The 16,571-nt window shown below is 47.1% G+C and overlaps 1 protein-coding gene across 1 annotated transcript; it reads right to left on the minus strand.

Moving 5' to 3' along the window:
- Positions 1–3,267: 3,267 nt before the first annotated feature.
- On the minus strand, positions 3,268–8,029 carry LOC308170866 (ataxin-7-like protein 2; the record flags this gene model as incomplete). Its single annotated transcript, XM_080545723.1, is given in 4 exon segments — positions 3,268–3,403; positions 3,405–3,600; positions 4,522–4,590; positions 7,900–8,029. Coding segments are annotated over 4 exon segments (531 nt in total).
- Positions 8,030–16,571: the final 8,542 nt, after the last annotated feature.

Genomic DNA, 16,571 nt, shown 5'->3' on the forward strand with positions numbered 1-16,571 from the left:
ACATTTCTTTTGCAAATGTTATTTTATGTTTTCTAAATCAGCCAGGCCTATACATATACATGTGCAAAATGAATAAGTATTAATAAAAAATAAAAAATTATATAAATAAAAAAGGCGTTGCTACATCAAATAGGTTTAACAACAGGCCATGGACTATGGCGGTAGATTGTTTCAATAAAGTAGTTGAACTCTAGCTCAATACATGCATTGTTTTAGGTAATAACTTTGCTTAATGTAAAGGTCAGTAACCCAAAGTGCAATATAGGCTACAGACAAGACACTAATGTTTTTATATAACAGATATGCTCCAAAACAATGCAATGTGTCCTCTCACTCCATACAATAGGCTAGGCGACAGTCAGTGCCTCGCTCTAACTCACGGGTAGCTTGGTAGGCTACCACTAGCTAGCCTTTAGCTTATCACCTCTGCTCTACCACTGACGTTAGCCAGCTAGCTAAATACACTTGTCATGCAATATTGAATTCATGAATGCGAGCAAACACTCACTGGCTATCGCATTACATTACAGTCATTTAGCTGACGCTTCGCCAGAACTCACACTAACGCATTTGCATGGAGAGCAGGAGACCATGGAAGGGCTGAGCCCAGCAGGACTTATATAATAAAACAATAGGAAGTTAGCTGTAACCCTCCTCTATAGAAACATAGTTAGTGTAACCCTCCTCTATAGAAACATAGTTAGTGTAACCCTCCTCTATAGAAACATAGTTAGTGTAACCCTCCTCTATAGAAACATAGTTAGTGTAACCCTCCTCTATAGAAACATAGTTAGTGTAACCCTCCTCTATAGAAACATAGTTAGTGTAACCCTCCTCTATAGAAACATAGTTAGTGTAACCCTCCTCTATAGAAACATAGTTAGTGTAACCCTCCTCTATAGAAACATAGTTAGTGAAACCCTCCTCTATAGAAACATAGTTAGTGTAACCCTCCTCTATAGAAACATTGTTAGTGTAACCCTCCTCTATAGAAACATAGTTAGTGCTCTGGTTCTCAGCACAGCTACGCAGACTACAGCTGGACGAGCAGCGTAGTGACAGTCAGCTAGCGGCAGCAGCGAGCTAACCCTGCTAGCTAACTCACTAGCATGTCCTGACAGCAGACAGCAGACAGCTTCACTCTCAAGGCTTTTGAGTAGCATGATTTAAATGTAGCCGCCTGATTCGCTATGATTCGCGATGCCTACACCGGCCGCAAGACAGTGTGGCATGCGTCAACAGGAAGTAGGTTTGTTATGGAAACAAACCCCCCCCCCCAAAAAAGTAAAAAAAGTAAAAACAAAACAAACAAAAAAACGACGAATCGATAATGGCATTCGTCGCCAACGAATTGCGTTATCGATTATTATCGATTTAATCGATTCGTTGTTGCAGCCCTACTTTCATGGTCCGGACCAAGGGGATGGAGTATGTGATGATGTCCTGTGTGCGAAGGCCGTAGACAGATTGCTTGCGTGACAAGTGGTTATAAGGTAGGAGGGGAGCAGCAGACCAAGGATGCAGTGTTTCCTCTACATGCATTTATTGGTGGCGGGCCGCCACGAATGAATTTCCTCCGCCACGAATTGATTCAGTCCACAAAAAACAAAAACAAAAGTAAAAAAAAAAAAAAGCTTTTTTTTTTTTTTTGCTGATTAAAATATATCTGATCCTAGATCAGCGCTATAATGGATGTTGACTAAAAGTGCACCTAAATCCACGCCCATCTCTCTCTAACCGCTGATCCAAAATCAGATTAATGACATTCAGTTGACGACGTGACACAAGGGCTCCTGATTGGTCTAAATGTGAACTGTGGTATTATTGTTATTGTGTACAGGCCACCGTAGTGACATCAGGGGGGTATTCCATCAACATCGCTAAAGGGAAAATCCAGGTTTAGTCTGATAAATCTCGCGAGAGTTCTTAAAAATATCCAGGCATATTCTGATAGGTCTCGCGAGAGTTATCAAAAATAAGCCAGGATTTTCCTTTAGCGACGTTGATGGAATACCCCCCAGGTCAGGTGGGCAGGTTACGACGAGACAACAAGAGACCGGTATTGTAGAGCTTACAGAGCGAGTTAAAATAAAGACACTTACATTGAAATACAGAAGGACTCACGTGTATGTTTAATAGAATAACACGACATGGTGTCAGAAGTCCTGTAAGTGAGTGTTAAGAGTTAGATCGGCCGACAAGTGTCATTTGAGCTCGTGACGGTGAGAAGGGAGAAGAAAAGATGGATGCTAATGCTAACGCGGGAGCAGCTGCAGTCCAGAGAACGGCGCCAGTTTCAAGTGCTACGTTAGCAGACATTAGCAAGTCAAAAAACGATTCTTATGTGCCGTCACTTTAGCAACGACACAGTATTGTCAAGGGGAAAAGAAGGGGAGACGATTTTTTTATTGACAACGGAATTACATGCTGGAAAAACATGCAGCTAAAATTCAGGGAACATTTGGACCTTCAGAGACACACGGGAGAAGTACGGGAAAACAGGGCTCATGTGGGTCTCATCAAAGGTAAGAGTTTGTTTTCTTTAACTCAGCTGATACTCAGCTGTTTACCGAATGCTCCATCTGACTGTGATTTTACTTCTGTAATGTGGTGGGTTGACATAATTCACGCACGGAACTATAGGTTGAGAGTATTGTTCCGTCCGCAGTTGATTGCGTAGTACCCAAGTTGTTTAGACTGTCCTATTTACTGCTTGAGTGTGTTGTTGACAATCGTTCATGTCCTTCATTAAACGTTTAGCTTTGTCATTTGATATTCATATATTTTTTTTGGGCCATCCTCTAGTTTTGGCTGTGATTAGATCGTTGTTTGAATGAATGAATGAATGAATGGACTTTATTGTCATTGCTACAGTACAGGTACCAAACAACGAAATTTAGGAGGGGTGGCTCCCCTGGTGTTAGGAAAGGAAAAAATAAAAATAAAAAAAAGAGCGCGCGTGCACGTTTCATGCGCGTGCACGCGGGGGAAAAATGCCATCCGCCACCATTGTAATAAATCCTGGAGGAAACACTGAGTATATTATATATATATATAGATACAGAACATTTATCGGGAATTGGTAAAAGAAATTGGTAGCAATAAAATCGTATAAATTCCCATCCCTAGTCACAATGCTCCATCCCCTCTTTCTTATCTCTACTCCTCCCTTAGTCCCCTCTCTTTGTATCCTATCCTTCCCTCTCCTCTCTCTAACTCTCCTTCCCTCCATCATTACCTCCCTTTCTCTCTCTCTCTCTCTCTCTCTTACCGTACTCCCTCCTTGGGCGTCTTGGTGTGTCTGAATTGGGACGGCGTGGACGGGGAGGGTGGAGCTGCCCGCGGTGGTCCGGCTCCTTGACCCCGCCCCTCCCAGGAAGCGGCGGCGGTCCCGTGAGCGGATGGGGGAGTGGCCGTGACGGGGCCGCTGCTGGGGGGTCTGCGGTGGGGAACGGAGGCGGGTGTACAGTTTGCCCAGGGGGCCGTGTCTGCGCTCACAGTGCTTCTCGAAGGCCTGGGGCATAACCACCTGGCCACAGTGGCTACACACCACCAAGTAGAAGTCATCTTGGCCCGAGTAGTGGCCGAAGATGGACATGTCTAAGAGGGAAAAGGGCAAGGCAAACAGACTAGATGTCACACTCACAGGAGGCGTATGCATACTGTTGCATGGGTTTAGGCTCAATGTATAGACAGGTAGGCTATGTATTTAAACACACACACATTGTACTTTTTTTCCCTCCAAAAACACAGACATACACACAGACACAGAAGGGAGTGTCTGTCAGACAGCAGCTGCTGCAGACTGGTGGGCAAGCTGCCAGAGGGCACCTGGACACAGAGTCCCCATCAGTAATCCCCCCCCCCCCCCCCCCCCCACTACTCTCTGCCTCACAGTGCCCCACCACCCCGTCTCCCTAGGGCTGGAACAACAAGAACCAGATCTGGGGCCTCATTTATAAATGTTCTGTACGCCCAAAAGTAGCCGTACACCGCTTTTACGCAAACAACTAAGGTGAACAGTTCAGTCAGGCATTGAAATACGAGATACAAGTGCACAGTTTTATATATTGCTATCACATGTTCATTCCGCAGAACTGTTGTGCAGAATTTCACTGGGTGAAATGTCTTTTTTTAGCCTTTCTGTCGGGATTTGCCTTCAATGTCGTCATGCAGTCAGTATGGATTAATATTAATTAGGGGCGTTTCACTGACCATTAACTATGGCCATTAGAATGGACGTGCATAAGTGTTACAAATCTGAATATCTGTGTGCGTAAAGGTTGTGGCTTTCGTACGTACGCAACTTTTTCACGTCAATCCTAAGCAGTTTTATCAATGAGGCCTCTGGAGGTACACTTGCAGACAGGCGCGCGCGCGCACACACACACACACACACACACACACACACACACACACACACACACACACACAGTAAAACGATGGTACGGCTTACAACGGTTGAGGTTGGAAAGTAACATAAGTTGACAGAGACATAGTGAGACATAGTGAGACTCTTACCCTCCTTCCTAAGCGACATCGCCTCAGCAGTCTTCTTTCCATTCTTGCTGCAGTCATCTACGTCGGGCCCTAGAATGAACACAGACTCAGTGACTATGGTGTAGTGGTCTGGGAGGTTAGAGCATAAAAACACAGACTATTGTTGTAAGTTATGGGTGCATTTCAATAGTCTTTGGTGTCCACCTCTCCATATCTACTTTCCTTCATCTGTGCTGGTGTAAAGGAACAGTACATGAAATCCTCAAGTGGGTCTCTGCCATACTGGTTTTGGTTTAACCCTACTTTTCTTTACACATCATTGCCGATGTGGGGAAAGAGAGCTGGAAGGAAGGGAACAGGACTTCAATCACAGCTAAAGAAAATACTCAGTACTAGAATAGATCAATCACTAGTATTGCATGCTATTTATTTTCAGTGTGAATATCCAGTGTTTCCTCCAGGAATTTTTACAATGGTGGCGGGTGGCCGTGACCGCGCGCGCAGCGCGCGCGAATTTTTTCGCGTGCACGCGCATGAAACGCGCACGCGCGCTCAAAACAACGTTTTTTTTTTTTTTTTTTTTTTTTTCTAATCACAGCCAAAACTAGAGGATGGCCAAAAAAAATTTTTTTCAATATACAGAATATAAACTTGTGACTGACAGTCTCATACACACACAAAGATCATCAGCGATAATATAATACGAAGTAGGCCTACATGAGCACAAAAGCGGCTAACGTTACTGATTAACTGTTTACTGTAGTGCAGAGAGATGGTAGTCGTAGGCGGCGTATCAAATGACAAAGCTAAACGTTTAATGAAGGACATGAACGATTGTCAACAACACACTCAAGCAGTAAATAGAACAGTCTAAACAACTTGGGTACTACGGACGGAACAATAGTCTCAACCTATAGTTCCGTGCGTGAATTATGTCAACCCACCACATTACAGAAGTAAAATCACAGTCAGATGGAGCATTCGGTAAACAGCTGAGTATCAGCTGAGTTAAAGAAAACAAACTCTTACCTTTGATGAGACCCACATGAGCCCTGTTTTCCCGTACTTCTCCCGTGTGTCTCTTATTGTCCAAATGTTCCCTGAATTTTAGCTGCATGTTTTTCCAGCATGTAATTCCGTTGTCAATAAAAAAACGTCTCCCCTTCTTTTCCCCTTGACAATACTGTGTCGTTGCTAAAGTGACGGCACATAAGAATCGTTTTTTGACTTGCTAATGTCTGCTAACGTAGCACTTGAAACTGGCGCCGTTCTCTGGACTGCAGCTGCTCCCGCGTTAGCATTAGCATCCATCTTTTCTTCTCCCTTCTCACCGTCACAAGCTCAAATGACACTTGTCGGCCGATCTGACTCTTAACACTCACTTACAGGACTTCTGACACCATGTCGTGTTATTCTATTAAACATACACGTGAGTCCTTCTGTATTTCAATGTAAGTGTCTTTATTTTAACTCGCTCTGTAAGCTCTACAATACCGGTCTCTTGTTGTCTCGTCGTAACCTGCCCACCTGACCTGGGGGGTATTCCATCAACGTCGCTAAAGGAAAATCCTGGCTTATTTTTGATAACTCTCGCGAGACCTATCAGAATATGCCTGGATATTTGTAAGAACTCTCGCGAGATTTATCAGACTAAACCTGGATTTTCCCTTTAGCGATGTTGATGGAATACCCCCCGGATGTCACTACGGTGGCCTGTACACAATAACAATAATACCACAGTTCACATTTAGACCAATCAGGAGCCCTTGTGTCACGTCGTCAACTGAATGTCATTAATCTGATTTTGGATCAGCGGTTAGACAGAGATGGGCGTGGATTTAGGTGCACTTTTAGTCAACATCCATTATAGCGCTGATCTAGGACCAGATATATTTTAATCAGCTAAAATGTTTTTTTTTTTTGTTTTTTTTGAGAACTTTTTTTTTTTTTTTTTTTGGGACTGAATCAATTCGTGGCGGAGGAAATTCCATCGTGGCGGCCCGCCACCAATAAATGCATGTAGAGGAAACACTATCTTCATTTTGAGGAGGACTAGGTAGGTGATTTGATTGCACCTTTGGGGCTGTGCACTTCATAAAGCTTAAGGTGTATGTTCTATTGTGCGACAGAAAAGTCTTATAAGAAAGTTAGGGAGTGGGCAGCACTTGGACAGATGCCAGACAATGACGATGACACTGAGTGGAATCCCCTTGATCACATCCTTCAGAACAACAATGAGCCTCAAACTCAGACGGTTTCAAACAACAACAGTTGTATTCGGGAGGAGGAGGATGGCAACAAGCTACAGTTCTATCAACCGAGAATACACCGTACAGTACATTCTCCCTGAAATCAAAAGCTAAGGCTAGCCTTTACATGGTGGAGCATCAGACTCCTCCTCCTCCTCCTCCTCCTCTACTGTCCCCCTCCCCCTCCTCCTCCTCCTCCTGTCCTACTGTCCCCCCCCCTCCTCCTCCTCCCCCTCCTCCCCCCCTCCTCCTCCCCCTCCTCCTCCCCCCCTCCCCTTCCTCCTCCTCCTGTCCCCCCTCCTCCTCCTCGTCTCCTACTGTCCCCCCTCCTCCTCCTGTCCCCCCTCCTCGTCTCCTACTGTCCCCCCTCCTCCTCCTCCTCCTCCTCCTCATCTCCTACTGTCCCCCCTCCTCCTCCTCCTCCTCCTCCCCCTCGTCTCCTACTGTCCCTCCTCGTCTCCTACTGTCCCTCCTCCTCCCCTCCCCTCCTCCTCCTCCCCCCCCTCCTCCTCCTCCTCCTCATCTCCTACTGTCCCCCCTCCTCCTCCTCCTCCCCCTCCTCCTCGTCTCCTACTGTCCCTCCTCGTCTCCTACTGTCCCTCCTCCTCCCCCCCCTCCTCCTCCTCCTCGTCTCCTACTGTCCCCCTCCTCCTCCCGCCCTCCTCCTCGTCTCCTACTGTCCCCCTCCTCCTCCCCCCCTCCTCCTCGTCTCCTCCTCCTCCCCCTCCTCCTCCTCCTCCTCCCCCTAGTCCTCCTCGTCTCCCCCTCCCCCCCTCCTCCTCCTCCTCCTCCTCCTGTCTCCTCCTGCTAGCATCATTAGCACCATTAGCTTAGCACCAAGCTATCCAGGTTAGCTAACCCTCAACCCAGAGTAACCATGGACAGAAGTTACTCCAAACCATCCTACAACCCTCCCTCTGAGGGTCCCTATGTCCCATCTCAGCACGTCATGTTATAAAGCGAGTATTACTATCAAACGATGGGGGTATTGTTTGGCGCCGTGTGAGCCGGCCGGCGCTAGGACCCGGCAGAGGTCTTTGTTTGGGTAACATGGTTAAAGGCTGCCGTTGGTTTTACACGAAAATAAAACCGAAACCATCGGCCGATCGTATCAATATCGATCGATATCGATGACAAACTACTCCCTTACCTTCCGATGTGGTCACGCCGGCTCTCTCGGCCCAGGCGCTCCAGCTCTGGCCCACGAAATCCCCGAGCCCAGGCACCCGCCGTTCCAGAGCAGCCATTACTTTTACTGCGCGTTCACGCACCGCCATCATCATCACTGTACGCGGGCAAGTGGACTTACGTCATATCTCGCGCGCTCTCGATTGGTACCTTGCGTGCGCGCTCACGGAACGCCCTCACGCACAATGTACAGTGGCGGAGGGAAGGAAGCGGGTCCTGGGGGAGGGTTGGGTTAGGGGGTTTATGAACAAGAGAGAGCACCGTGTTGAGTTATGACTTATTATATGACATATTCAAACACTTCAGATGCTTTTCAACTCGTGTCAGTTTGGAAAGCAGGTATGGGACCTTTCCATGGGAGTAGACCTCACTTCACCCTAATGCAGGGGTCGGCAATAGGCGGCCCGTGGGCCATTGCTGGCCCGTCACCAATAATATTTGGCCCAGCAGATTATTTTGAGAATCCATTTTTTTATTTTTTTTATTTTATAATATCGGACCGACAGTCCCACATATAGCGCCTATAATGTCCGAATAGAGAATCGACCTCCTCCTGAATAATGCTTATTGTACTTTTATCCATGTTGAGAGTGAATGACACAGGGACAGACAATCAGGCACCGAAGCGGACTGACCCTGAACCCCTCATAGTGAATCATAAGCAGGTGGACAACGCGTCACGGTGCTGAAATAGCCGACATACCGTGTGTGGTTTGAAAAAAAGAACACGAGCCCAGTAAGCCATTCAAACGTAATGTTTACGTATATGTGACTGCAACACACATATGAACAGTAACAAAGCAAATTCTGTTTAATTTTCTGAAAAACATTGACAACAAAATCGGCGCAAACAAAAAGCATCTCCCATCGGTCAGTATTTGCTTGATATCTGGTGATATTGACGTCACTTTAATCCGCAGGCAGTTCTCAAGGTTTTTATGCATCAATCGATTCCTCTCGTGCGTCTTTATCGCATGCATTGACGAAAAGGACGACTCGCATGTATAGAAAGGGAACATTGTGAGCACGGAAAACGTCTCTCACAACGGCTTTGCATTGATGAAACCAGGTAGGATGAACGTATAGTTCACTGTCCATTCCTCTTTAAATGCCCTGTTTTCACCGTCAACTTTCCTCTTTAGACCTTTGGAGAGTGACATTATGTTTCTCTTGCTAGCAGGTTAAATGTTTAGCTAACTTCACCCTGCACGCAAACAACCAATCCAATAATATAATGTGACCTTGTCTGGGAGGAGGGGGGAATAATTATCAGAATGAAACTATGTTAAATAATTATTAGAATAAGTTAGGCTGCGCTACATCGTCAGTCCACACATTTATTATTCAAAAATATGGAAAAGTGTGAAACTACGTTTCAACGTTGTTGAGAATCACAACACAAACTCGCTAGTCAAGCCAAAATACTGCAACGTAATGGATTGGACTGCTACCTAGTTAACTAGAACACTACTTTACATTGTTAGCAGGTTCACAAAACAAGCTGTGTTAGTTGACTAGCGATGTGTACAGTCGAAAGAAAAGTCAAAGCATTAGAACGTGTCACATTTTTAATCAATCAATTACTTAAATTAGCCTTTGATTATGTTCGGGCCCGCCATCTAGTGGCTCAAAAAAAAAATGGCCCGAGGCCAAACCTAATTGCCGACCCCTGCCCTAATGTGACTAGATCAAAGGGCCAGCAGTTTCCAACCATGACAGTGTGAACAACCCAAAGCTTACCCCACCCCCCCTTTACACAGAGGCATGTCCTGGTGATTGACTGTTACTGTGTAAACTGGGGTTAAGGCATAGCATTCAATATTTTACCTGTGGCAGACCTAGTAGTCATGGTACTGATAAATAAGGGTGTGTAAATGGGGTGAAACACAGGTATTTCTGATTTCCTGTCTGTCCCGTGGCACCCTAACCGCCCCTCAGGTAGACTATGGGCATTTACATTTGCTATGATTTTTCACTCTGTCCCGTTCCCCCGCCCCCAACCCCAACACTCCCCGACTGTCCCATCCTCATTTTCCAGCATTGCACTGATGTGTGTAAACGAGGTATATCATGGGTAAGTCATGGTAAGGCAAGGCCTGTGTAAACGGGTGTCAGGCAAAAAATACTGGGGCATCTTTTGTGGCATTTTATCACTATCGCTGTGGGACTAGGGCTTTAGTGCGAATGTAACGATGGTCAAACAGCCAAACTTCTTTCATTTAATTCGTTTATTTGACCTGCAGAGAAGACATATAGAACAAAATTCTTCTCTGGTCTGCTTGTGAATCCATTAAGGTGGCGGCCATGTTCTCCCACCACCGTCTATGTACCGTACATTTCACATCAGGACAATTTGTTCACAGAAAGAACACAAACTTCCCTCAAACATTACAAATAACAATTACAAACAACATGTGGAGCGACATACCTGCAGAGAAGACATATAGAACACAATTCTTCTCTGGTCTGCTTGTGAATCTGCACGTTCAAAACAACATACAATAAATGTTCTGTTTCACATCATCACAATACATCACATCATCACAATACATGTAAAAACAAACAGCACAGTACTACACCAACACCTTCACCCTACATTACAAGATTCTCCATACAAACAACAAAACACGAGGAGCATTTTACATAGCGCACATACCCATTGAGATGGCGGCCATGTTTCTGGTTCCACCGTAAGTACGGCAACAAGAGAAGGACAAAAGAACGCGCAGACCTGCAGTACACCCAAACTCCAAAGGGGGGCTCCAACAACAACCAGGGCTGCTCAAGCACGGCGAAACTCATCTATATTCACCACAACTAAACATACATTCCCAACTCTGTTACACCCACCTCCCCTGAATTTCGCCAACCTTGAGCAGCAACTATACATTTAAACACTACTTTTTACTTTTTACACTATTACATAGGGCCGCCAAAGGACAGGACAGCCAACTTGAAAAGTATCCTATAAGGATGAAGTGGAAAGAGAGGTAACCTATCTCTCCAACCAACTACTGGCGGTAGGATGCGTTCTACACCCCACAAGACCCTTTTTTTTTTTTCACTGTGTATTACTAGCCTTCAAGAGGCCACAACCTCTTATGAAACAATCAGAATAACGAACAAACCTATATGTCATAGGATGTCAGTGTGCACAGTGTATACATGCACTGAACTGAGCTTCGGCTTATCTAACTGTGGGAAGCCTGAAACACTGACCTACAAACAGCTCGAATGTTTGACTTAGTGTCTTGGATAATGTCTTGTCCTGACATAGTATAAATCAATCTGTCAACTGGTTTGATAAGGCGACCAAACTTGGACTTGACCTGTGTGACTGTACTAGGATGTTCACACTGTGTGACAGAAGCTAAAGTGTCAGTACGCTGTGTGTCACTAGCATCATCTGTCTGATTTGTGTTACCAGAAACATCAGTACAATCATCAGCGCTAACCACAAATCTAGAATCAGAGTTAATGGACTGATCTACCATTTGCTCCTCAGCCATCTGCTCGGGAACCCTCTGAGGGGCAAACGAGACTGAAGACACTACAGTGTTAGTAGCCTCTGTCCGTGAGTGGTCAGGGAATGGTAACTGGGTGACCCACTCCAGGGTTCTTCCCTTGGGATCCTTGGGCTCTGGAACAGTCAAGGGAACATCCCTCTCCCGAACAGCTCTTCCCCCATACTCCATGTCTTCAACCTCCCCTCCCTCACTCCCAGGACAGGAATCCACTCTCTCCGACTCGAACGCGGTTCCTCTACTCACTTCCCCAGGCAAGGAATCCTGTTCCACTTCCGACACGGACATGTCACTTGGCTCATTTGATGTATGAACAGCAGACAGGGATGAAACTGGGTCAGAGATCACACTCGTATCATACACCGGCAGAAAGTTCACCAACAACAATAGATTACGGTGGACTACCTTCTCTCGTCCAGTGACAGTGTCTTGTATCCTATATGTGTGAGTCTCAGAGTTCCTATCCACCACAGTGTATACAGTAGACTCCCAACGATCAGCCACCTTTCTCTTTCCTCTCTCTCTCTTGTTCGCCAACAGCACACGGTCTCCGACGTCAATGGTGGGCCCTTTTACTCGTCTGTTGTAGAGCTCTGTGTGACGGTGCTGTTCTTTTATGACATGTTCCTGGGCTATGACCATAGCTTCTCTCAGATCCTTCGTGAGAGACATCACATACTTGTCGTAGCTGACCACAGCTGGATCATTCAGGACTGTCCGGAAGAGTATATCGACAGGGAGACGAGGAGTACGCCCAAACATCAGATAGAAAGGTGCATAGCCAGTTGACTCATGCGCTGTGCTATTGTACATGAACGTCAGAGTTTGCAAACGCCTCGGCCAGTTGATTTTTGCCTCTGGTTCAAGCGCTCGGATCATGTTACCGAGAGTTCTATTGAAACGTTCCACACTACCGTTACCCATCGGGTGATACGGGGTTGTGTGCGACTTTCTGACACCGGAGACTCTGAGCAGCTCACTCACTAGTTGACTCTCGAAGCTAGCTCCCTGGTCGCTGTGGATACGTTCTGGGAACCCAAAGACGCAGAAGAACTTGTCCCATAGAACTCTCGCCACCTGTTTGGCTGACTGATCTTTGCAGGGGAATGCCTGGGCCATTCTTGTAAAATGGTCAGTAACAACTAACACATCAACTGACTTGTTCCTTGAGTCCTCCGCTGACCAGAAATCAATGCAAACCAGCTGAAGTGGCCTGGTTGATGTGATACTCTGCAAAGGCGCCCTCGCAGCAGGTTCAACAGTCTTACTGACAATACACCGCTGGCAGTTACGGACGTAGTCTCTTACGTCTCTGTCGAGGTTGAGCCAGAAGAACCTCTGTCTGGCCAAGCCAAGACTCCTGAACTGACCTTGATGGCCAGCATGGTCATGAACACCTCTCAGAACTTCAACTTTCTTAGACTCAGGAACCACATACTGGCGGCGTTTTGACTTCACGACTTGATCCCTCGAGACTCTGTAGAGTATCCCATTGCTCACAACAAGTTTCTCCCAGTGCTTCAGGTACCTCATGACTGTGACTGATTCCTTATCTCTCTCTCTCCTGGAGGGTCTCCGATGTCTCTCCACATAGTACAAGACTCGAGAGAGAGTCCTGTCTCTGAGCTGTTCATCCCGGAGTTCCTTCTCACTGTAAGCAGGAAGTGAGTCCTGACCACCTGGGACTAACTGAGGCAAATGGTGCAAGACTGCTACAGCGCGCGTTCTTGCTCCGACCTCCCACAGATCGTCATATGACTGTAGAACAACAGACACTTCATCCATCTCCATAGACTGAGCGTGGACATGCAGAGGTGATGGGACACTTTGAGCGTAACTCTCTGCCTGGCGTGGAGTGTCACCACTATCATTGGACGACCGGAAGGCGTCCTGTACAGAAGCACTCGACACATCCTGGACTTCGGAGAGGAGATTCTTGTAGGGCTCTTCAAGTAATCTGTGACTGACTCTCTGCTTGACGAAAGGCACACGACTCAAGGCATCAGCGACAACATTCTGTGGGCCTGGCACGTACTTAATGTCGAAGTTATAGCTCGCTAACTTAGCCACCCATCGTTGCTCGCAGCAGTCCAGCTTGGGCTTCGTCATGATATGAGTCAATGGATTATTGTCCGTCCAAACAGTGAAATCATGCCCCTTCAACCAATGGCTAAACTTGTCACAGACACTCCACTTCAAGGCTAGGAATTCCAACCGATGGGCTGGATAGTTTCTCTGAGACTGAGAGAGGGACTTGCTGGCGAATGCGATTGGCCTCGCTCGGTCTTCACCCTCTTGGATCTGCGACAGGACAGCACCGATGCCATCAAGGGACGCGTCCGTTGACAGCATGAAGGGACGGCTGAAATCAGGGTGAGCCAGGACAGCCGTCTCAACCAGCGCCGTTTTCAGCTTCTGGAAAGCCTGCTCCGTTTCGGGGGTCCAGTCAGTAACCTTCAACTTCCTGCTTTGTGACCTTTGTTTGGACTGTTTCACCTTCCCTTTTCTCTTCTGGCCCGTCAACAGAGAGAAGAGAGGCTTTGCAATAGCGGAGAAGCTAGGCACAAAGTGCTGGTAATAATTGATCATCCCCAAGAAAGATCTGATTCGTTTCTGTGAGGGGGTTACACCGTCCGCTTCCATCAGGTCAGCACTTGTCATCTTTGCGATGCTCTCAACTTTGCTGGGATCAGTCAACACACCGTTGTCATTAATTATGTGGCCGAGGAATTTGACGGATTTCCGGAGAAAAAAACACTTCTTGGGGGCCAATTTCAGGTTATGACCACGCAGTCTACTGAACACCATCTCCAAGCGTTCCAGAGCTGTCCTCTCATCAGGGGCGTACACCAATAAATCATCCAGATAAACCAGTAAGCTCAGATAGTTCTGGTCTCCGAAAATGCTAGTCATCATACGCATGAAGCTCCCAGGACTATTACAGAGGCCCTGCGGGAGGCGATTATACTCATACAAGCCCATAGGTGTTGTAAAGGCAGAGTACTTTCTGTCATCCTCGTGTAGTGGCATGTTATAAAACCCTGAGGTTAGATCCATAGTACTAAACAAGGAGTTACCTCCAAGTGCAGCTAAGCAGTCGGCCTGGTGAGGGAGAGGGTGAGCATCCTTCAGGGTCCTCTTGTTCAGCCAGCGAAAGTCTGTACAGATACGGAGATCTCCGTTCTTTTTCCATACAAGAACCAACGGAGATGCATATTCACTGGTTGACTTCCTGATTATATCTTTCTCCTCCATCTCACTCAGTACTTGGCGCAACTTCTGATACTGACTGGGGGGCACTCGTCTGAATGGGAGCCGGAATGGCCTGTGATCTGAGAGGTGAATGCGATGTATGAAGCCCTTTGCCTCTCCACAATCCAGGTGATGGCGTGAGAAGATGTCCTTGTAGCGCACAACCAGGTCAGCCATCTTGCTTCTACACTGTTCAGACACGTCACAGGAGTGTATGTCGAGCCCACTCAATCCCATGTACTTCAGTTCCTCATCAACAGTGCGGGCCGCATTTTCACTGGACGGGGTTACTTGACAGCAACTGAGTAGTGGGACCTCAGCAGGTCCGGTCTCATCCATGTCCTCGAGCGCAATGCAGGAGAAGACGTCGGCCAATTTAGCATTGCGTCTTACCAAGACGGGCCTGTCGGACGAGTTGATCAGCTTCAATGGAACCCATCCGTCTCCCCACAAAGGAGTAACAACTCTGGCCACCAGAACCCCTCTTGGAGCTGAGCGACACGATGTGGGCTCTGTCATCACAGCGCTACCAGGAGACACAATAGTGGACTTGGGTAGCTTGCCCCACATCAGGTACTCCCGACCAGGCTCAAGACACACGGCTGAGTTGCACCTGACTGTGCCTATCTTGTCAGGTATGACGTCACCTCGCCAACGGTTCAGACCAGCGAGCATCGAGAGAAACTGTTCAGATTCTGGATCGCCAGCAGGACAGGGCGTAGACACAGCCTTCCAGTAGCCATCACATTGCTTATACTGCCGGAGGATATATTTAATAACATTGGTGCCTAGTATCAACTCATCATGCTGGCCTTCAACTACCAGAGTGGGAACCATAATCCTACAGCCATACACCTCCATTTCCACATTGAAAGCTGACTCAGGCTTGACACGGCGACCACCACAGCCAACAAGCACCACATTTGAACTGAACTGGTTATGCTCTGTAGCAACTCCAACCTCTCTAAGCTTTCCCTCTGCCGTCTTACTCATTGTACAAGCCATAGACCCACTGTCTAGCATAGCATTTAGAGTCACTGTATTACCAACTGTCACAGGTGTGTAGAAAAGGCTGTCACTACCACTAATTGTATGCGTATTCTGATAAACAATATCTTCAGAGTTATCACTTGAGCTTTTGAGAGCTATATACACTGTCTCAGCACTAGATTCGTCCTCACAATGGGAGTTTACTTGGCGACCTATACTTTCTCCCTCTGAATACAGGCCACCTAGTTTCCCTGAGGCTGAGGTGCTCGGGACGACCTGGTGGGACACTCAACTTTTGTGTGACCTGGGGCTAAACAGACAAAGCACAGCTTCTCTGACATGCAGTGTGAGATGGTAGTGTGTCTACTGTCATCACAGACTCGGCAGGCCTTCTCACGGGCGCCACCCTGGTATCTTCCGCCACGAGGAGCACTGTCACGCTGCTGCACTTTCCCCATCATCTGCTCCAGCCTCTCCATAATGCGAGCAAGAATCCTGTCTTCAGATTGCTGAGTGTTCTGGGCCACAGCAGTCGCGGAGGAGTGGCACGGAAGCTGGCCTAAAGCATGGTCCTGGGAAGGAATGAGGGTAGAAGGCGGACACTGTGTGTGGTACACTGGACTATGGGCAGGAGAAGGGGGGTACTGGGTGGAACACTGCTCAGACACAGACTGAATCGAAGGCTCTGGATGAGACTGCACAGTGTGGAGGGCGGTGGCATGGCTCTTCAATGGCACAAAACTACCGGTCCTGCCAGAGGCTCTCAGCTCTCTCTGATAATTATCAATCTTCAACTGTATGTCTCGTGAGCTCCACTCCTCAATAGCCTTGCATTCCAGAATACGGGATAGTCCAGAGTCCGGGCAAT

Source organism: Nansenia antarctica, assembly GCF_963989245.1.
Source record: "Nansenia antarctica genome assembly, chromosome: 15".
Classification (NCBI taxonomy): domain Eukaryota; kingdom Metazoa; phylum Chordata; class Actinopteri; order Argentiniformes; family Microstomatidae; genus Nansenia; species Nansenia antarctica.